This window comes from Haliaeetus leucocephalus, unplaced genomic scaffold (assembly GCF_000737465.1).
Source record: "Haliaeetus leucocephalus isolate CR32 unplaced genomic scaffold, Haliaeetus_leucocephalus-4.0 Scaffold223, whole genome shotgun sequence".
NCBI lineage: Eukaryota > Metazoa > Chordata > Aves > Accipitriformes > Accipitridae > Haliaeetus > Haliaeetus leucocephalus.
Window position 1 is genome coordinate 362,930 of NW_010972659.1, and position 22,136 is coordinate 385,065.

General features: G+C 49.5%; 1 protein-coding gene across 1 annotated transcript in view; it reads left to right on the plus strand.

Annotated features, from left to right (window-relative positions):
• Nucleotides 1-14,856, plus strand: part of FAM207A (family with sequence similarity 207, member A) — a 56,052-nt gene extending 41,196 nt beyond the window's left edge. Inside the window, exons 3-7 of the mRNA XM_010566989.1 lie at nucleotides 2,306-2,374; nucleotides 6,421-6,574; nucleotides 11,741-11,809; nucleotides 14,214-14,326; nucleotides 14,494-14,856. Coding sequence (XP_010565291.1) covers nucleotides 2,306-2,374; nucleotides 6,421-6,574; nucleotides 11,741-11,809; nucleotides 14,214-14,326; nucleotides 14,494-14,528 — 440 coding nt within the window. The 3' untranslated portion in view covers nucleotides 14,529-14,856. The remainder of the gene's footprint in view (nucleotides 1-2,305; nucleotides 2,375-6,420; nucleotides 6,575-11,740; nucleotides 11,810-14,213; nucleotides 14,327-14,493) is intronic.
• Nucleotides 14,857-22,136: the final 7,280 nt, after the last annotated feature.

Sequence of the window (22,136 nt, forward strand, 5' to 3'; positions counted from 1 at the left end):
CCCCCCCCCCCGCCGCTGAAATCCGGGCAGGCTCGGGCAGCCAGAAAGGCAGGGCAGAGGTGTCTTGTGCAGGCAGCCCTTCAGAGATCATCAGGGCACAATTTGCGTTTTGGCCTCTTGTGATTCATTCTTTTTTTCCCTGAAACCACAGGAACGTGGGGTGATTGAGGGTGGGGGTAGCTGGGAGTTGGTTATTGGAACATGCAAATGGTTGTTTTAGCATCTGCTTTGATACCACAGCAAACGGATTGAGGAAATTTGCCCTTAACATGATTAGATGTTTGTCTCTGTTATTGCCCGACGCTGCATCCTGGCGAGGCTGTCCTGCTGGCCCAGGCTTAGAAGGGTGCCCGTGCATTGGTGCTTTATGCAGGAGACAGAAAAATGGATAGCAGCATCAGTCACATACAAACCCTTCAAGACATCCCTGAGCTTTGTGAGTAAGTAAGTGATGGCTTCTAGGCCTGGTTTTATTTCTTGCTTCTTGGGTGCACTGACTGCAGTGATGTATTTTTCTGGGACACGAGGCAGTGAAAGCTTCGTTCTCAATGTCCTCTAGAAACTCAAAACATGGTGGTGGTTGTTGGCTTTATGAAGAAATCCCCCTGGCCCCAGCAGGCTTGTTTTCATCTTAAGGCATTGTTCTGGTTTTGGCTGGGATAGAGTTGATTGTCTTCCTAGTAGCTGGTACGGTGCTATGTTTTGAGTTCACCATGAGAAGAATGTTGATAACACTGATGTTTTCAGTTGTTGCTAAGTAGTGTTTAGACTAAAGTCAAGGATTTTTCAGCTTCTCATCCCCAGCCAGTGAGAAGGCTGGAGAGGCACAAGAAGTTGGCACAGGACACAGCCAGGACAGCTGACCCAAACTGGCCAAAGGGGTATTCCATACCATGGGATGTCATGCCCAGTATATAAACTGGGGGGGTAGGGGCGGGGGGATCGCCGCTCGGGGACTAGCTGGGTGTCGATCGGCGGGTGGTGAGCAACTGCACTGTGCATCGTTTGTATATTCCAGTCCTTTTATTACTGATGTTGTCATTTTATTAGTATTATCATTATTAGTTTCCTCTTTTCTGTTCTATTAAACTGTTCTTATCTCAGCCCACAAGTTTTACTTCTTTTCCCGATTTTCTCCCCCATCCCACTGCGTGGGGGAGGGCAGTGAGTGAGTGGCTGCATGGTGCTTAGTTGCTGGCTGGGGTTAAACCACGACAGGCATTGAAATTACTAAATTATGATCCTGTTTTTGTTTAAATCATCCTGAAAGATTTGCAGCTTCAGAGAAGTCCTCAGTGAGTTGTTTTTAGAGTTGCAGTGAATTCCTTTCTTCTGTTTCTTCTGGGGAGAAAAAGGGTATTTTTTCTTTTCCAGCCTTAAGAGTAATCTAAGGCGAGAGGAGTGGTCTTTAGGGAGCTTATTTCTCCATTGGCATTCCTGTAGCAGAATTCACAGCACATTTCAGGAGAGAAGTTGACTAAAGTCAATTTTGTTTTAAACGCTGGAGATAAGATAAAATTTTATAGTGTCTGCAAGGGATCTGCAGTAAAAATATTTGTGACGTTATTTTACTTGGTATTGGATATCGGTGATCAAGAGCTGGTTTCCAAGTACCGAATTTGGTATATAGTAGGTACTAGCCTTTTGTTAGTAATTGGCTGCTCCTTAGGGCTGCCATGGATCTGCGTATTTCAGACCCTTTTCAGTCCTTCCCCTGCCTGCTACGTGCTGTCTGGGCAGGCATTGAGGCCGTTGCTTGGGCAGGCAGATGCTGATAGCCGCGGCAGGTTGCCATTCCCACTCCTACCCTCGCACGTGTCTGCAGCCCGTGTTTTCCTTCTTCTTAGCTTTATCAGCCTGCATATTTTCAGATAAAAACTTACTTTTTGCTCCCAGTTCTGGAACCTGTAGGACCTCCCGTGACTTGTGGCTCGTCTTCAAAAGAAAAGGCCAGCTCCCAGGCCAGGTTCATGCAGAAGTGCAGGACATGGGGCAAGGGTCTCTCAAAAAGCTTTTCTCAAAGAGCTACCTGGCCTGAGAAAACAGGGCCTAGGGTGCTGATGATCTGATCTACTTGCCTGTTTCTTATTTCTTAACCAATAGTGAGCTAGGTTTGATTTGTTCGGCTAAAAGTTGAGATGTGGTATATCCCCTGGTCTGCCTGCAGCCTACCTGACCTACCAGCAAGTTCAAAAGCATCAAGGGTTGAACAAAATATTATGGACTCTGCTATCTTTGGGAAACGTTCAGCACTGAATCTGTGTGCAGGAGCCAGGCTCCATCTCACGTCTCTCTTCTTTTCTAGGTCTAGAAGAAAAAACGATTCTTTCCAAAAAAGAAAAAATGAAGCTGAGGAAAGAAAGATGGCTACAGAGTAAGTACTTTTCCGAAACACAGCCATACTATGGGCATCACAGAGTGTGGCTGTGTTGGATCTCTCTGTCCGTGGGGCGTGGGTGGCAGCATTGGGCCGTGCTGGAGGAGACTGAATGCTTCTCAGAAACCTTCACATCTGCTCTACAGCACATGGGGTAAAAGTCCCAGGTATTGTTTCTCAGTGTTCAGCACCGAGATTGAGTCATTGCCCCACACCTACTTTTGATCTTCCTCCATGTATAATGTAAGTGACTACATAAAACCTTTATTTTTCCAGATAGGACACTGTGCCCATGTAGGCATAGCATGTTTCTCTGTCTTTTAAAGCTCTGGTACATATATGACTAGCTGTATAGTGGAGCTCCTCCTCCCTGAGGAGCTCTGGGGATGGTAGGACAGCCTGGAGCTGAACCCCATGCAGCCAGCAGCTAATCCCAAGGCTCTGTGGTGAAAGCCTGCAGTGGGCCCTCCTGGCCTTCTGTAAGGGAGGTCTCTGGACGCTGCTGGTTGTGTTACTGTTCTTTCCCACGTGCCACAGGTCAGTGAACCCACTTACCAGACAGTCTGGTCTTTCTCGAAGCTGTGAAATATGAGCTAAACAAAACTAGCCCACGGCAGAAATGCTCCTGTTTCCTGTGGGAAGTGTCTGTATTTTTGCTTTAAGTATCTCAGCACAGTAAGAGATGATGCTGTGCTACCTGGTGTAGCAGAGGAATTCCTCTTGCCACCTGGAGCTGTTCTTGGGACAGTCTTTTCCCTTAACACCTTCCTGCCCAACAGAGTTGCTGACAGACTGTTTGGGGCTGAGGGATGTGGCTTTTTGCCACACCATATGCTCTTGGCTCCTGAGTTCTGAGCTCAAGTCCATCAACCTGTGATTTCACTGGTTGCAGTGAAGGTGTCTGGCTCCTTTTACAAAGAAAGCTGATAATTTAACACCATGAGCGTGAAGGAAACCTCCTCCCTATCACCAACCAACAACTTCCAAGTACCTTTGACATCTGCAACCCCCGGTGTCCCTTTTGGGCACAAAGCATAGATGGCTGTGCTAGTCCTAACGTCTGGCCTGCCGGCTGCAGTTTTGGTGCTCCTAAAGGTGTCTCCTTTTCTGATACTATTGTGGTGATAGAGGAGGCGACTGCTGGAGCACAGTTGAGCTTTCTCTCCCCGGATACCAGGACTGATACTAGGTACCATGAAGGAAAGCATGTCCTCAGCAGCATTTTAGGACAGAATCCACAGTAAAAGGGGTACATGGGAATGGTGTCTTATGCAAGAAACAGAGCTTCTGCTCCTGCAGTTAGGTGACAGCACTGCTCCCATAGTCAAGGTCAGCCACCTTGGAAAAATCCAGAAGTAGGATCCCTACACTCTCTTAATCGTGTCCTCCTGCATATTTGTCTTGGTAGCATCAGTCTTTCTCAAGATCACGTATGTTATTTTGGCCCTGCCGTGGCCTCTTTCCTCTTCTCTTGGCTCTGAAATTACTAAGATGAGGGAATGCAAATGAAAGGCAGAGGCTTTGTTTTGAGGAGAACACCAAGACAGAAAACTTCAGGCCAAATTATCTCTGTCTTAGAAGATACTAGGTATTAGAAGTGCATTCCAGATACAGAAGTACCTAAATTGCTGGATCTCTTGACTTCCCCACTAAACTTGTGGCCAGTTGGCAAATACCAGCATTCGCTAGCAAATGTTTTACTAAGGCTAGCAAGTACCTGGGGATTTCTGTAAGAAAAGTCAGCAACTGTTAGTACCTGGTGTGCAGCTTGTTATTAAGAAAAGTGGAATAGCTGTAAAGAGCCTATATAAACATCAGTAAAGAAACTGATATTACTATTATTAGCTGATGGACCGAAATGAACTGGTATTTCCAGAGATGGAGATTTTTAAATGAAACTTGGCATTCTAACATTGTGACCTTAGAGAGCTGCAGTCAACTGAAATGCATTGATTTTTATCTGATGCAGATAACTCTGCCAATTCCTTGTGGGTTTTGCAGTGTTTGCCCCCCAGAAGAGAACCCAACTTGGACTGCTGAAGTTGTTATCATTACATCTCTGTTTTTCTAAATCTTCCCAAGAGTTTGTTGTTTCTTCTTGTCCCAGGGCTGCTTTTGTGACACTGGATGCCAAGACCCTGGGAACTAAAGTTCAGTCCAGTGGTGCAAATGCAAAACTTGGAGATTTCTTCCATTCCAATAAATCATCTCAGGAGAGACTAGAGAGGGAAAAAAATTATGCAATGCTTCAGACATTAGAAGTATGCACATTTAAAAATACATATATCGCATGGCTCCTCAGACGAACAAGACTTCATAGGAAAAGAATTTGGGATGTTTGCGCAGAATCAGGTGTCTGAAAATTTTGAGCACATACTGTTTATGAAAGCACTGATGTACTCGGCTTCATAAAGCCAGACCAAAAAAAGAAGTGATGCAGAACAGAAAGCTGTGTTCTTGGCAGGGATTGCTGTGAGGAGAAGCATTTACAATCCACATTTGTCACAAACATCCATGTACAGCAAAATTGCAGTTCGTGAAAAACTGTTGCTCTTTGACTCGGCTGAGTTGGGGAGCAAACAAGACAAGGATATTAAAGGAGCCAGTGAATTTGAGTTCTGCTTTCTTGAATGTGGGCAGCAGGATTAGACCCAGAATTGCTGGTGGCATCTTGCCTGCCGTCTGTAGAGTGGGACTGGCTGCCTTTGTGTTCCCATCAAAAATACTTGTGCTGATTTAGTCCTGCTTCTGTGGCCATGCTGCGTTGGCAGCTGTTGGCCTCCCTGTGTCGCCAGCTTGGCCCCACGGCTGCTGGCACTGCGCTCCGTCCTGTCCAGACAAGGAGTTTTTAGCTCAGTGCTGAGGCTCATCCTTGCAATACACTCATTGTCCAAGGCAATAAGCAGAAGCCTGCTCTTCCACTGCGGCCTCCTCTGAGTGTACGTGGAGGAGGTGGAGTCCTCCATCACGTACCCCGCAGCACTGGTACCCCTCATGGGGGTCAAGGTAATGCAGCGGGCTTCAAGGCCCAGTCATTACCTGACAGAAGAAAAAGGAGCTTATGGATCCCGCTGAGTTTTAGCTGTTTCTGGTGTCATCGTCAAGGGACTTCTGGGACAGGTTGGGGCATCTTGGAGCTCAGCTGGAGGCTTGTTAGCAGTGCTGGGCTTTTGTGGGCTGTCCAAGAGGAGAGCATGTTCTGCTGGGGTTCACCCTGGGGGCTGCTGGCTCTGTAAGGCTTGGGCAGCTGTGGGACCTATTTCTACACCAGAGAGCTTTGAGGACTGAGGCAGAAGCCTGCGGCTTTCAATGCCCACCTCCCATGGCCAAAAAGGGAGACTGCTGTAACCTTTGTAGAACCTTATGTGCCCACAGCCTGGCTCAGAGCTGCTGCAGGGAGACTGGTAAACGTGGTTTCAAGGAAAAGCCAGCTGCCTCTGTGTCTGTCACTTGGTGCAGTGCTTTTCTAAGGGCGCAGTTTATCCAGTGACTGACTGCTTGAGCTCCACCATGAGTCACGAAGGTGAGACTTTGACTTGCTCCAAACTAAGTAAACAACAGAAATTAAGTCCATCTTTTCTGCTTGTGCTAGGAGACCATTGTTTTGTCCCGACAGCAAAGCAGAGATGGGACTGTGACTGTTTAATGCCACATGTGGAGCTGACTGTATTTGGTTTGTCCCTTCCCCTCTTGTTTCTCTCCTAATTCTGTGCAAGGTCAGTGTGGTTTTTTTCCACCCCAGGACTCCCGTACCGTGTTGCTGTGAGCAATGAGCAGTGCAAGGGATGGAAACAGTTCAGACAAAATCAGTCTGGGGATTTCACTTCCCATTGCAAATGTCAGTAGAGATGTATATAGGTATAAGCAAACACAGCAAGGGAGGGAACTACCCAGCTGCATTATTTTCAGTCTTTTCCTGGTTTAAATCACTTCTGACCTGTTTTTTCCTGTAGATGGTGAAGCAGCCTATGAATTTTTTAGCTCAAGGGTTATCTCTTGCAAACGCTTCCCCTTCCTCCAGTAATGTCTTGTTTCTGATTCAGAAATAGAAAGTGTGAAGCTAGCCAAGCAGAAGCAAAAAGCCGAAGCAAAGCGGAAAGCAACACCTGTGGTGGGAGATATGCAGCCGTTGATGGAAGCCCTACCTGAGCTCTCTGACCTGACCACAGGTGGCAGGGGCAGGAAGCCACCCAAGAGGTATGTGCCATTTAGGGATGGGCTGTGTATTCCCCTTCTTCCTGTAGGATGAAGTGCCCTTCAGCTCAGCTTGTAGCTACAGGCAATGCAAGCTCGGTGCCAGTGGTCAGGAAAACAGGGGCTTGTTCTCAACTCCATTTCGCCCCCTTCCATGCTTCACTCACCACAAGAAAAAAGGTTAAATGTGTCTTCTGAATCCATAGCTAAGAGGGGAACTGTATTGCTCAGATGAGGCTTGGCATGAGACAGGCTGGGAGCAGCCAGATGTCCTGGGAGTTGTACAAGAGACACACAAGTGTCCAGTGTGTAATGCTGCTGAGCTCACCTGAGAATCTGGACTTGAGGTGTTGCAGCCTGCAGCTCTGTCCTGCCAGACCTCCAGGCTTTCTCCTGAGGCAGTTCAAGTCCTTTGAGCAGAGCTTTACGCTCTGGCCAGACTCTTTGTTTGCCCCATTGGCTTGCAGTGTGACTTTGGACAAGAACAGAAAGACGGTGTTTCCGTTCCCTTTATTGTACTGAAAGAGAAGGGCTATTTCTGATCCTCTGACACTCACATGTCAACCATCCCAGCCAGCCGTAGGGTGGGTTCTGGTTACCCTTATGTTTCCTCCTTTTTAATGCAGTGCTCTGCCTGACCATCTGGTCAGTGTTGCAGCTGCTTTTACATGCCCCAGTGCAGAATAAAAGTGCTCTGCGTGCTGCACAAACGCTGGTCCCTCCTCTCCAGTTGCTCAGTAGGGGTTGGAACCAGAAACTTGTTTTGACCATAAGAAAGCACTTGGATTAGAGAAGAGCCAAGAAGGTGGCTGTCTGGAAAAGCACTCTCTTCTTTGGTTGCAGATCATGGCTGGAGATACCATGAACCCTCTTGTGATTTGCTGGATGCCCCAGAAATAAACTCTGATCCAGGTGGGACACCCACCTACAGAGCGTGGCTGAGTTGGCAGTTCCCTGTGCTTCTGGAGAGTCACTTCTCAGACAAACAGCAGCTATGAACCTTGCATCTAAGCATGGGAAAATATTTCCTTCCTTAACTTGGCTTCTAATTCTTTGAATAGCTTTTTTTTTTTTTTGTCTTTATGCAGCCATTCAGTCAGCCTGCCCTCTCTTAGAGTGGGAATGAACAGCAAAAGTACACACTGAGTTTCAAGTCTTGCAGAGCACTGAGGGTTGGTTGGATGGAGCTCTGGGCCAGAGCTTAGCCTGAGCCTGAATTAGGTGTCTTTGCCCTCTTTCTGTGACGATGTGCCACAGCTACATGTGGCATCTGACTCCAAGTTGTGTTCAGGAGTCATTCCCCCTCATCATTTTCCCCCAGCCCCCCTTGGTGGCTGAGCCCCTGCTATCCAGGAGAGTGGCTTGCAGAAAGTACGTACAGGGGAGGGAGGACAGGTAGGGTGCTTCCTTTGGGGATTGCTTTCCTGGGTGGCTGCATAATCTAGTACAAATATACAGTATTGCTGCAGCCTGCCATTCTGGACCAGCTCAAAAGATACAGTAGAACTGGAAAAGGCTCAGAGACGGATGACAAGGATGACAGTGGACGATCTGGCATAGCTTCTGCTCAAGGGGTGACTAAGTGAGCTGGGGAGTCCTCAGCCTAGACAGGACATAGAGGCAAAGAGGCTTGGGAACATAATAGTCTATAAAATCAAGTGTGATGTGATTAGGAAGTAGTTCATCTTCTTTTCCAGTATGAGAAATAAAGGACATCAAACATAGCTAGCAAGTAGCTGGTTCAGTGCAAGCAGGAGGCTCACTGCTCTGCACAGCTCCTTGCTGCAGCATGTCATGGCTGAAGGAAGCCTGCAGGTTTAGGTGAGACCTGACAAATCCAATAAGGAGAGCTCCTTGGAGAGTTACTGCATGTATATAAACTGCAGCTGGAACAAGGTCTCTGAGCTGCAAATAGTGGAGAGGATGTGGCTATATGCTTGCTTTGGTCTTAGCCCTCTCTGGCCATCTGCTGCAGGCTACTTCAAAGCAGAACATTGGCCAAAATGGTCCTTCCAGCTACTGCAATCGCTCTTCTCTTCTGTAGTACACTTCATGGCAGAGGATGTGTGGCACACATGGAAGCGTTCAGTGGTCTTGCACGTATCTCCAGCCTTACATCCTCAGAGAAGCACTGTCAGTTCCCTCTCTTTCCAAACCCAGACCTCCTGTGGAAGTGTGGCAGCCCTCCTCTCCTTCTGGAGGCTTGAGTTCATACTCTGGCTCTGTTTTCACTTTGGCTACAAGACTCTGGTGTCTAGAAAGCCCAGTGCACCTGTGGCACAGCACAGTAGAGAAGCCCAGCCCCGGCTGAGAATTTCAGGATTGGCCAGCACCATCTGCAGTCGGCCCAGCAGAGGTGGGAGCTTGGCATTGACTGATGTCACCCAGATTGCCTGTGACATGCCAACCAAAAAGCAGTCCCCCCTGGTACTGGCATGGAGGAGTTGCAGTGCTCTTCTTCCCCTTGCTGGCTTGTGGCTTCCTGGACTGCATGAGGATGTGTGTGCATAAGTGTTTGAAATAATCAGAGGAGGCTTTTATAGGATTTGAATCATTACATAAATGAAGGGTAATACTCTGGTGATTTGTCAGCATTATTAATAAAAGATTAGATTCTCCAGGAATTTGATCTCCTGCTGGGTAAGAGAGCATTACAGTGAGATTTTTATTCTGTTTTATAACGAATGAAGGCAATGAAGTGTAATGAAACAGGGCTACTAGCAAGGTCCAAATGAGCAGGCAGTGTGCTGGTGGTTTGGTAGGGGAAATTCAGGCAGCAGCCTTTCGAACCTGCCAGACTGGTGGGGCAGAGCTGTTAAGTGGAACTGAAAAGCCTTCAGAAGCACCAAGCCCTTTAAAATAGTGAGTGGGGTGGCTCAAGGCAGAATTGGGCTTGCACAGTCTGAAGCAGCCCCGCGCCCTTGTGGTGTGCTGCAGAAGAAGCTGTCCCTGGAGAGGCACAGCCTCTGGGGCATGTGGTCTTGTACTTACCAGGTTGTAGTTTGGAAAGGCTTTCCTTTAAGCATTGTCACCCTCTGCAGAGGTACTCATCTTTGAAGGGACTGCCATGGCGACTTGGCAAGCCCCTGCTCGGTGATTGCAGGTTGCCATCCAACTCGAGAAGGGATTTCTCTGTGCTTCTGTGAGCAATCCAGGCAGACTGGGACAAGAAGTTGTTCCTGTGCCAAGCAGTTAACAGACGTGAAGAGGGCAGAGATGCTTCCTGGTCTTCCTGTATCTTGCAGTACCAGTGGACACAGCAGTGTGATGGGAGCTGCTCAAACCCCTGTAGGTGTTTGTCTGGTTTTGCTGGTCACCATTCCTCGTGGGCAATCGTGGCCTGTTGTGTAACGCCAGCAGTGCTGGGGTGACCTCGAGAGGGACTGAAGGGTACAGGAGCAGCACGCAGGCATTGATCTGCCTGGCTGCCCTTTCCTGCACAGGCTCTGTGCTGCGAAGGCTGACTGACATGCATCCACACTGTTTGGGTTTGTCTGGGCTGGCAGGGAGCTGTGATGCTGGGCCACACTGTTCTGGGCTGAGGATAAATCACATGTGATCAGGGCAGTGGTGAGAGCAGCCCTCGGCAGCTTGGGTCCATGAGGATCCCCCTTGAGGAAAAATAAAATGAGCCAGGATGAGGAGAGGTGGAGATGAGGAAAAGGAGCAGGAGCTGATCAAGTAGAGATGGATGATGAAAGTGAGCAGGGTGAGGGAATATGGGGTAAGGGAGGAGGAGGAAAGGATGAATGGGGAAGAAAATGCAGAATAAAAGGATGGAGGGTAGCGGGTCAGGGAGGGAAATAGGAAGAGGAGGTCACTGTAATGCTGCCAACAAGAGACCAGATCCTGCTGTCTTGAAGAGAAGGTGAGGGACTGTCATGTTTCCTAACCTTAAGAAAGCTGAAGGGCTCTGGGGCAGATCAGGTGGGGGAGGCGCTGGCCCCCAGCACCCACCAGTAAGGGAAGATTCCTCCTTGAGCCCTGCCCCAACAGAGGGGTGGGAGGCAGACCCTCTTCGCCCTTGGGCTGTGTGTTGGGGCTTGGACCCAGGGCAAATCAGAGGGAAGCCACTCTGCGGGGGCAGACCCTTTTCCCCACTTGCTTCTGTTTACCTCTGTATCTGTGTAATCCTGAGGAATGGAAGTTTCTTCTCCTTTCCTTAATGTCCAGTTCTACCAGCAACTCCCCTTGTGCACTTTAAGTCCCAAAAGCAGTCACTGCCCTTCCTGCGTGTCCCTTGCTTGGGCTCAGCGCTTTGCTTTGTGGTAAATCTTTGCCGCTGCTTGGCATCGGGCACCACGTGCTTCCAGTATCCTGTGCGGGATGGGATTACACCTCTGATCTCCTTGGACTTTGCCCGGGAATAAGAAATGGGTGCAGAGAATGCAGATCTATGCTTGCTGCTGTGCCTCAGCCCCACATAGTGCACCATCCTGCTTTCCCATGAGTCCATATTCTTGCAAACCTTTGGTGGCAAAAGCTGAAGCTTTGTTGTTGTGCTTTCTCGTTAGCTAATCTGTTTGCAGCTGACTTAAACTGGCAAGTCTTTGGCGAGGATAGGTGTTTACAGGGAGAAAGGAATATTGCCATTCTTTATCTTAAAATGTATGTGACACCTTTTATCCCGGTGGTCCTGCTGCAGGATCCGAAGCATGGCTGGCAGTTCCCTCTTCTTGCTGAGTAACCGTGGTACTGTCTATAACTGATGTCTGCCGATGCTGGAGCTCTGCAGTGTTAGCAAGGAACATGAGATGTGCAGAGGTGACGTGTGTCTGGTGGCGAGGGGAAGTTCAATGGGATCTTTTCTCCACGCAACAGTATTGGTTTGACCTGGAGGTTGGTGATAAGCAGAAAGTGATCTGGGCATGGACAGCTAATGACCAGTTCTAGAACTAAGTGATCTGATTTTTCTTTAGTGCATTTACCTCCTGCCCATTCAGTCCTGACTCCTAAGCTGTTGTTAGTCTGTGGCAGAAGTTTGCATCTCCATTACTGTCTGGCTATGGAAGTAATTGCCTTTCAGGAGAATTTCCGTACAGGACAATTACCTATATTTTCTGGGAAGGCAGATGCAGAACCCCTGGACTTTTTCCATCTCCCCAGCAATTGCTAAATTACCACTTCTCTATAACACTCACTCATTTGTTTTGTTTCTTCTCTCCACAGCCGTGTAAAAGCAAAGGCAGAACCAGCAGACTTCTGTCTGATGAAACAAGCTCAGAAATGCCGGCTCTTGTAAGTACCCAGTTATCAGAGTGTCCAGTCCCTGCTGAGTATTACAGAATGGTTGAGACTGGAAGGGACCTCTGGAGGTCATCTGGTCCAACCTCCCTGCTCAAGTAGGGCCACCTAGAACTGGTTGCCCAGGACCACATCCACATGGCTTTTGAATATCCCCAAGGATGGAGATCACACAACCTCTCTAGGCAACCAGTTCCACTGTTTCAGTCTTGCACATCTGAAGGCCCTAGAAGAGGTGGCAGCTTTGATTTTCCCCTTTACATAGTGCAGGATATTTGTGGGTGTCCCTCTGCCTTAGTCCCTCTCAGACTTAGTCAATTCTGAATGGATTCAGTTTGCTTCCACTTCTGTCTCGTGTAAAATCTATGCAAAGAGAGCACAGGAAACTGCACTTGCTCCTTTTTAAGAGTTCATTTTCCCTGCATCATTGAAAAGAAAGTGATGGCTTGGGCCTCCTGTGTGTGGTCTGTGGGGTTTCAGGACAAATCCACACCAACAGTCATCTTGTTCTTCCTGGCCACAGTTGTCACTTCTGGCTGTACCAAGTGAGTATGTTTCTACTGTGTCCCTCTGTGCGGCATGGATGATGTGGTTATCAACCAGGTGGTGCGTCCCTTGTCTCAGCTTGCTGAGTTGGAGCTGCAACATCCAGTTGTGGCTGAGTCTCTTATGACACCAGGCCCACGTAGCTCTAGCTGATAGGAAAGCATCCTGCAGTTGTGTAGGTGAGGAGCTCCTGGAACTCTGTGTAGCATCAGGAGCTACAGCTGCTCTGTTAGAACACCTCTGGGATGCTAACTTACATGCTGTACGTCCCTTACAAGGACAGCTGTCCACTGGCATCTGCCAAACCTTTTCTTGTAAAGTGAAGCACTAAATGCTTTTGAATAATTCTTGGACTTGATCTGGCAACTCCTTATTCCTCTGTATAACCCATTGGATATTTTATACTGCCACTAGGCATCAAGAGCTTAATTTCCCCTCAGCACAGCTCTCCTGGGGCTAGGCACCGTGATCTGGCAGTATTTGCTTTCTGTCTTCCCTGTTTCCAGGATTTCTGTCAGTTCTGAGCCATTCAACTTCAAACTGAGGCTGAGGAGAACACTCAGCCTACCGATCCCAGCACTGCTGTCCAGCACACTCTGTGAATACATTTCTCTGTCTGAAACTGGCCTGTGTCAGTGCTGGGATGCCTGTCTTGCACAGTTCTGCCTTTCTGGACAAGTCCCTCCTTGGCTCATTGCAGAAGCCCAAGGGTCATGGCCTTGAGTGCCACCAGTGAATGTCTCATTGTGCTGGAACTCAGGGGTGAGGAACACTGCTTGAGGAGGGACTTGTATACAGATCCAAATAGGCAACTCCACCACCGTCTTCTCATAGATGATCCCCTGTGTGCCCCCCTCTTCTGCTCTGCACAAAACTGGACAGACGCACTGAGCAGCGGCACGTATCCTGCCATCATGGTCTGGGAAGTCTGTGCTTCTTGGGAGGGAAAAAATTTGGAGGAAGGTCTTGAGGTTAATTTTCCAGGATGTTAGTTAGGACTGGAGGTTCCCTAAGCCTCTCTTTATTGCCCCAAATGCCACAAGGTTTGGCTTCTCTCTCTTTTCCTCTGGCAGGGGCAGGGCTGGTGTTGAAGGGAAGGACCGTACTGGGGAGGGAACTAGCTACATGCTGCAAGCTGAAGAGCACTCTGCTGATTCACAGCAACTACTGAGAACGTGAAGATGGGTGTCTGGCTGGGCTGTGGAGAGCCTGGCAGTCTGTCTGAGGGAGATAGAGAGGCCACAATGGATGTGACTTAGTGAAAACTCAGTGGTTTTTTTTACACTCCTGTTCTGTTCTTGTTCCTTCCTGCTTGCTTGCTTTTTAAGACGAGACCATTTCCACAGCAACCAGCTATGACCAAGCATGCAGAGGTAATTCTGTCATGCTTCTCCTATGGTGTCTAACTAGTGTTGCACATAGGTTTACCAAGCCTCTACGCTGAGCAACAAAGAGTCAATAGCTGAGTTCTTGAAAGCAGAATCTGCTTTTGTGCTAGTGCAATCCAAAGTAGTTTTCATTCTTAGTGATTTACCAGATACCCACAGTCTCTTGTTCCTGATCTACTAGGGAAAAGCGCTAAAAAAAAAAAAATTTCCAAGTGATGTTGGACACTAACGTGATTGTTTCTGTCTCTGTGGCATGAGACCAAGTGTCTGGCTCCCATGAAACTGGCAGCAATCTGAGCTTTGCCCTTGGGTAAAGTAGGTATTTTTCTTACACTGTTTCTTTCCGAGATTTACACCCAGGATCATTCTGTCTGTACAGAAACCAACTGCTTTATGAGTTCTTATCTGCTGAGTTCCTTTTGCGTGAAGCACTTAGCAATTGTGTTTTATTTTTCTTTCCTCAGAGAGGAGGAAGTGGCTCGGTTTCATGAGGTCATCGCCAATCCCAGGTACAGAGCCAACCCCCTCATGGCCATCAGTGAACATCTCTTCAAGAGGCTGAGGCAGGAGGAAGAAGGTAAACCCCTCTAGGGTGTCAGCTGAGACCAAATGTGCACGCTGGAGCTGGTGTGAGGACTCCAGGCTGCAAAGGAGCACATCGCTAACATGACCTCTCAGCCACTTCAGTCCTTGGAAGCAATTCAGCAGATTATTAAATCCAACAGTCCTGTTTTCTGTCTGCAGGAATAATGCAGTTCTCTCCTGACAGTGGCAGCTGATCCTTGGCAAGCAGCCTGCAGAGAGCAGGGTGTTCTGCGAGATCTTTGTGCAGACATTAAGCTCCCTGCGAAGTGTCTTGACACCTTTTCTCTTCTTGCGAGTGGCACAATTTCTTAAATTGTGCCAGTGGCAATGTACCTGGTTTTTGTCAATTCCCTCCCCTTTCTGACAACACTGAAAAGAGGTTCTCTGCTGCTTTGTTGAGATGGTTCAAGACCCCAAGCCCTGGAGCCCAGAAGGCTGTTGTAGATCTGTGTAAGGACCGATGCTGCTGTTCAGAGACATTGTTTTATGTGAGAAATTTAGCTTTGCAATAAACACACTTTTACACAGTACTGAGTTTGGCTCTTGTTTTGGTAAATACTAATTGAAATATGGCCTTATTCCCATCACTGGAAAAATGACTTAAAAGAATAGGGTTTTTTCGATGTGTACAGTGAACAACTAGACTGATGTTGCAGCATGCAACAGAAGCCTTGTGAAATCAATTGTAGATCACATCTGACTCACAGACTTGCCTTCCTCCTACCCTGGAAGTGTGTGCTTTCCATGGGTGATGCTGTTCACTTTTGGCCTGTGTCTTGTTCCCTGCTTGGCCTGCCCTATAGGAAGCATCCCAAAATGTGTCCTGGCTGCAGGCTGTGAACTTCAGCTGGTCACTTACATGTTGGGGTTTGGGAACCGCTGCAGCGGAGGGAGGCCTTGCCTTCTACCAAACACCAATTTTCACAAAACTCCAATGTATTTTTGTGGGGACAACTGAAGGCAGGGCCGTTCCCTATTTGAGATGATCCTGATTTGACACCCTGAAATGTCAGTGCTGTCTTTTGAACTTTATAAAAGTTTTCTGATGCTTCTTAACCTTGGAAAAGCAGTCTGCCTATTTTGGGTCAACTGTGAGGAGCATCTGAAACCTGCAAGGAAGAAATTTACTCTGATGCCTAAACAGAGCATGGAAGCTGCAGCCGACTCTTACCCAAGTTAGTGTTTAAAACCAGCTGCAATGGGAGTAGCAGGTACCTTGATCATACCTGTCTCTTGCTTCACTAGTAATGCTGCTTTTTTTTCTTCCCTCTAGGTTGACACTGTTGAACAAAGGGAGTTTTTCTAATGCCTGTCTCTTAGCCCTGGCAGTGCAGATGCTGTTGCTGATGCTGCTTGTTGTTAGAGGAATGTCACTGTGCCACCCCTCCTCCCCCAAGGCCTGGCACGAGAGTCCTGCTGGCAGATGCCACAGAGAGATGCTGGCTATGTCCCATCCTCCACCCTGTTGCTCGAGGGCTGGCAGAGGGCTGGCGGGGCTCTCCTCTCCCCTGATGGCTCCTGTGCCAGTGCTGGGAGGTGAACACTGCTGTGCTGTTTGTCGGCACGCTGTAATGCCCTGCGGGACCCAGGCTCTGGAAAGCAGAGGGCTGTGGTGGGGTCAAACAACTGGAAATGTCTCCCCACCTCCTGGTTGGTTTCTGCTTGCTCTCTTAGCAGCATCTGATTGTGTTTCTTTTAGGCCATGTTGGATTTTGAGCTCCAAATGCCAGCCCCAGCTGCAGCCATGCTTCGTGTTATGCAGGCTGGGCACCACATTGGAGAGCTGGGTCTTGGACATGGGGGCTGTGCACTAACGTCACCTCCTGCCCATGGCCTGCAGCTGCTTTTGCTGCTTGTGGCTCCCAGCAACCCAAGATGTGACTAAGACTTGGACCAAGCTAAGGTTTTTTGGGCTGGTTTTCTCCATAAGCCTACTGTTTACCCCTTTACCCCATCTCATAGCTACGTGTCTCCTGAGAAAGGTGCCATCCTTGTGCTTAAATGGAGGGCAGGCAAGAGATGAAGAAGGTGAAGACATAGAAGTATGAAGGAAGACGAAGGTTCCTCCTCTCATTAGTGAACAGGGCACTCGGTGGGGGTCGAGAAGCGTATCTGGAGGGCAAGAGGGACAGAAGGCAGCTTGCATGGCATGTTGGAGCACTTCTGCTTGTCTTCTGTGCTTTGCAGGAGCTTTGCAGCTTTCTTTGTCTTGTGGTTTTTAGATAATACATGACACACAAGGAGAGCCCTGGCCTCCTTGTACAGCTGGATTGCTTCGCAAGCAGCTGTTGATGTGTTGCTCTGCACCATCACAGATCGGTGTGATAGCTGGAGAGAAGCCCCAGGCAAGTTTATAAAATGCCATCCTGGGCTGTGTGCTACAGGTGGGACCATATCCCTCCCCTGGGAGATGCACGCGGTGCATCATGACTGTACTTTGAAGAGATCCAGCGGGAGCGGTGATTGCGTTTGACAAGCACCAATTTCCTGGGCACCATCTATTTTGCACAGAGAACGTCCTTTAAAGTCTCTGGAGAGTTAGGTGGATTGTCCCACGTACCTCCATTCCAGACCAGTTTCTTCTTAGTAACTTCTCCCTAGGGTGAAAGCAAATCTGAAAGGCTATCAATTCCTGCCTTCTCAGACTACTTAGTTTTCTTTTCACAAGTGGTTCCAAATAACTTAGAGTTGAAGCAATGCTTGGATGGCCTGAATTGCAGCATTCGGGAGAACCGTCAGCTGGCCGAAGGGCTAGTTGTAGGTAGGTACTAGGGTAGATGTCGCTGTGGGTCATGTGCCAAGAGATAGCCGCCTTGTATTTCTAGAAGGGTAAAGCCTGACAGGACTGCATCCTTTTCTCATCCTGTGCAATTTTTTCTAAGAAGCCCTGCAGTTTGGGGCTGGAGTGGAAAAGGGATTTCTGCGTGCAAAACCAGCTCCGAGTGCTTTGGAGCCCCAAAAAGCATCACCAGAGTGAAGGGCTCTGCGGTTTGTGTAGCTCTTCCAGGGTGACATCAAGGCAGGAGCTGTCCCGATGTCTGGGCCTGCACATGGACTTCCCAGCACCTTTAGGTTGCCAGCTGTGGTGGTTATGGCCAGAGCTGGTCACTGGAAATTTGGACACCAACAACGCAGTCACCCAGCACTTCTCCCCTGCTCAGCCTGGCTGCTGGGTCCCATCCTTTCCCTTCAAACCACTGGGACCCAATAGGGCTGAAGCCTCATTATCTGGGACACGAAGGGGTGACTGACCAGGTGGAGGTGTTGAGCCGGGTGACCCCCCTCAGTACTGCCTGGTAGCTGTAGCCATGCTGGTGGCCCTTCATCTCCACACACAGCATCACTGTGCAGCACGTTCACACCTTTTCTTTCCCTCAGATGGGCCAACGCTGTCACTTGGCTGTGTGTCTAGCTCTTAGCCCGCTGTTTGAAAATGTTGGTCTCCTGGGTATTTAGCAGCAGTTAAACGTGACTGTTTGAAACTACAGTTCACAGCCTGCTGCTGCAGGCATCGCCTGCCCCCGCCATCCTAGCAGTTGAGCAAAGGACTTAAAATCTGCCAGGAAAAAGGCGTCTGAGACACAGAGTCGCCTTCGCAGTTGGCATGTTTTCAGGATGATAAAAGCTTTCACGCCAATTTTTTTTTTTTAGATAGTAGGGTGGGAAAAAATAGCTTCCAAGCTGTAAGGAGTAGTTGTGCCGGCGGGGAGGGTGGGGGCCTGACCCAGTAGCTCTAGACTTAGCAAGAAGTGAGTAAGCAGTGAATGCACTGCAAACTCAGAACTGGAAAAATTTGGGGCTGCTTTTCACAGCTGGTTTCTTTCTTGGTGATTTTGCCTTTGGAGGCTGTTCACAGAACTGTGACTGAAAGCAGAAGCCTGGGTATCCTGTCCATCTGGTGGTACCAGCAGATATTTTCTACTACACACAAAGCACCCAAAACAGTGGGTGGAAGGGGATTCTCCTTTACCAGCAGCTCATGGGTAGTGTCTTCGGTTCGCAGGTTGTAAAGGGATATTTTTTTATAGCAGCTCTTGCAACTCCCATGTTTCTCCCTGGTACCAGCGATGGCCCATCATGCTTTGGTTCTGCTGGAGCAGGAGTTGTATGAGGCCAGCGGCATGTCTCAGAAAAGCATGGTGAGTCACACAGACCTGGCCCTGACCCTTCATCTAACCCAAGGAAGTCCCTAGTGCGAGTACATAGACCCTCCTCCTTCCTTCCGCTTTCTGGCTTGTCTGCCCTGGAAAGTTTTCCTTACAAACTTTGTGCAAGCGAGTCCCACCATCCCCTTCACGTATGGAAAATATGACTTGTGCCAGGTAGAGAGTACTTCTGCTTACACTCTGGTTGAAGCTATGAGCTGCGTTGGCCCCATGGGTTTCTTTTTTATCTAGAGCTAAGCATTTGTGATGGCTTTTGCCAGCATAACCCCTGCCAGCTCCAGCACCAAGGCACACGCCAGTGCTGCAGCTACCAGTGGGGTGGAGCTGGCTGCCTCTGAGGCTGCCAGGGAAAGCTTGTGGCGGCTGGGAGCAGGCAGGTGAGCCCAGCAGAGCTCCCACATTTGTGGGAGTTTTGCACCAGGGAGTTTTGTTCCGAGGTTTTCCACCAAGCTGGGTGCCAAACTGGCACCCAGCTGGCAGCCTCTTGCCATGCCAACAAGTTGTCTGGTGGCCCGTGGCTGGGAACCCATCCCTGGAAGTGCATCCCCTCCTGCTCCCTGGGTGGACTCAAACCTTCCTGGTAAATACAGTCTGTAATGGACTGCAAAAACTGACTAATCCACACTGCTTTGGTCAAACTGGCTTTGTCAGTAAATGCTCTGGGATGGTGTGTTGGGCTGGTGTAGAGAAATCAGGGGCAGTATCATCATTGCAGGGTATAGGCAGGACAGCATTTGTAGGTACTGGAAGTACCTTTTCTTGGATGACAGGAGGGTTGCCGTCGGCACCGCCTCCTTCATATCAACACCAGTTTGTGGAGGAGAGGAGTGAGAGCATGATAGATTAATTTGCTTTCTCCTGAGTCTTGCTGAGCCAGTGAAGAGATCCCAGGACTCTGGCAAGGGGATGCTGGCTATGTGAGTAGTCTGCACTTGAATCCCTAAAACCAACCGTCACCCTGCCTTTCATCCATGCAGTGTAATCATCTGTCATGGGAATGAAACCCTGTCTTGGTGTGGCTGAGGAGAAACAGCTGGATGTCTGGCAGGGATGCTGTTTTCCAGCCATGTAGAGCTACCATCATCCTGTGGGTTCCCAAGCTTGATCCCAAGTTCTGACCCGTGTCGCGGCTGTGCCAGACCCAGGAACAGCCTCCGACGTGCAGCGAGACCTTGGTCTGTGCCATGGGAGGCACCCGCTGACTGAGCCGTCCATGAGAGAGCCCTGCCAGAGGCTCTTGGACAGTTCGTCCCAACTGCTGGCTGCGAGCAGTGGGGCTGGGAGGCTGCCATGGGCTCCTTGAGATGATTCCCAGGTTCTCCTCTCCACCAGCTGGCAGCAGTCCATGGGTCATGCCCTGGTCTGGTGCAACTCCAGCCCTCGGCTACATTCCTCACCCAGTACATGGTGTGTCAGTGGCAGCTGGTGAGAAGCAGTGGGAATGCTGGGAGCGTTGGGTCTCTGCTGCAGGATGCTTGCTCTTCTTTGCTCCTTGGCCAGGGCACGCCCAGGACTGGCTCTCTTCCCATGCATGTCTTCACCACAGCCACTGGTCGGTCTGTCCTCAGGAGCACGTCAAGCCTTGAACCTCTGCAGAGTCATTTGGGGGTGCGTCTGTAGGTTTGCTGTCTGGGGATGAGGAGGTGTCTCCCCCTCCCTAACCTTGTGCGTCACCAGGATGGGCTGTGAGCAGGGGCAGCCACTCCATGAACTGAGTCACACCCCAGCCCACAGGAGCATCTGTCTGGGACTCGGCTGGCTGTAACTCAGCCTGGCCACAGCTCTCCTTGCTGCAGTCCGGGTCCTGGTCACCTCCCTGTGACCTGGAGCACTGTCCGGCTCCACCATGTACGGGTCGGCTTCCTGGGGAGCACGGTGAGTCATGGAAACGGAGATCCCAGGCCACAAGGAAACCAGATTTTTTTCCTCTGAATAGCAAGTAGCACTGAACTTCCTTCCTCCATTCCTGCCCCTGCATGCTCTGCCTGGGGCAGCTTGCCAGGGAGATGGCTGTGGTGCTCAGCTTGGGGACTGCTCCGGAGAACAGGCTCCCTCCAAGCATGAAGACGGTCCTTCAGCAGTCCCACTGCAGGGTCCGTGGCTGGCCCAGTGCTGAGGGAGCTCCAGAGGGTTCAAGCTACTGTGACTCCTGCTCCTTCCAGCCCAGAAGGGACAGGGGCAGAACCGAACATGGCTGGCAGAGCAGAGACCCAGCACTTGAGACCTTCTGCCACTCCTCCCTCTTGCATTCTCCAGCAAGTGCAGCAAGCCCTTTCCCTGCATGGGGTTATTTCTCCCCACTGATGCCCTCTTCCCTGGCTGATCCTTACATTTCCCACACTTTACAAAGCTGCTTGCACACTCATCCTGTTTCTTTTGCACTTTATGTACAGCACGGGTACATCTGAAACCAACCTAGGATGGGTTCCTGCAGATGTAGCAGGAGCAGCTACAGGGAACCTGAGGAAATAAAACTGCATGTGAATTTGAGCTGCTTGATGGTTTTGGAAGCAGATGAGATTGGCACCAGCAACGCCTCCTTTCATCCACATGTTGCACAAGAGAGGGGCAAGGTGAATCACCTGATCAAGCCTTTGCCCCTGAGCACAAAGCCGTGTGTCCCTGCCCTGAAGTGTGAATTTCACCATAGCCTTTTTGCAGCAGCCTCTGTCCATTGCTTTCACTGCCCTTGATGGCCGTCCTGCCAGGATGTGTGATCACCTTGCTGTGTCCTGGCCTTTTCCAGGGTGCTCAGGGAGGAGCAGGATGGGTCAGATGCTTGGGGACTCCACCAGTGCCCTCCCCTGAGGAGGTCCTGCTCTTCACTTCTGACCTTTCACCAGTTACTAATCCCAGGAGGTCTCTACCTCTTATCCCATGGCAGCTCAGTTCCTTTAAGAGCTTTTGGGCATTCTTTAAGTGCTTAAGAGCATTGCCACATGCCATTTGGAAATCCATGTAAAGCCTGGTTAATTGGATCACCCTTATCTCCATACTTACCAAGGGAAAACCATGACCTGCAATGCTAACCCTTCCCAAAGTGATAATTATCTGGGCATCTGCTGATTCTGCTCTGAACCATGGCTTCCTTCAGTGTGAGGTGCTAAACCTGGCTTTGTGGTTTCATTTTGATCAGCAATTTAATCCTGTTCAGGCATTTTGTCTGCAAAAGGTGGCGTTGCCCCCCTGCCCCCCCAGGAGCTGTGGAGCTGCGATCCAGGGTGGAAGCAGCACCGAGGTGGGGTGGCACTTGGGCACCTGGCCTGGCACACCCGCAGCTCGGCCACAGGGCAGAGGCAGATGCCTGACCTGCAAATCACAACTCCTCCAGTTTCTTGAAGCTGCTGGGATATCTCCCCCGCCTCCACACGGCAGTGAACGGAGAGCATGTGAACAGTGCTGGGCAGGCCGCTGTTTCTGCTGTGTATCAGTTGTCAGGGCTGGGCTTCTCGCTCAGAGTGTGTGAAAAAGCGTTGCCTCCATCCACAAGAAAAAAAAAGAAAAAAACCCCATGTGTTGAAATAGGTTACATTTCCTAAGCACAAATTTCTGTAACAAAGTTAGACTTGTGGTAAAAAAACCTAAATATTTGAGGGCAATAAGATATACAAATGGGAGAAAAATGCATTATATGCT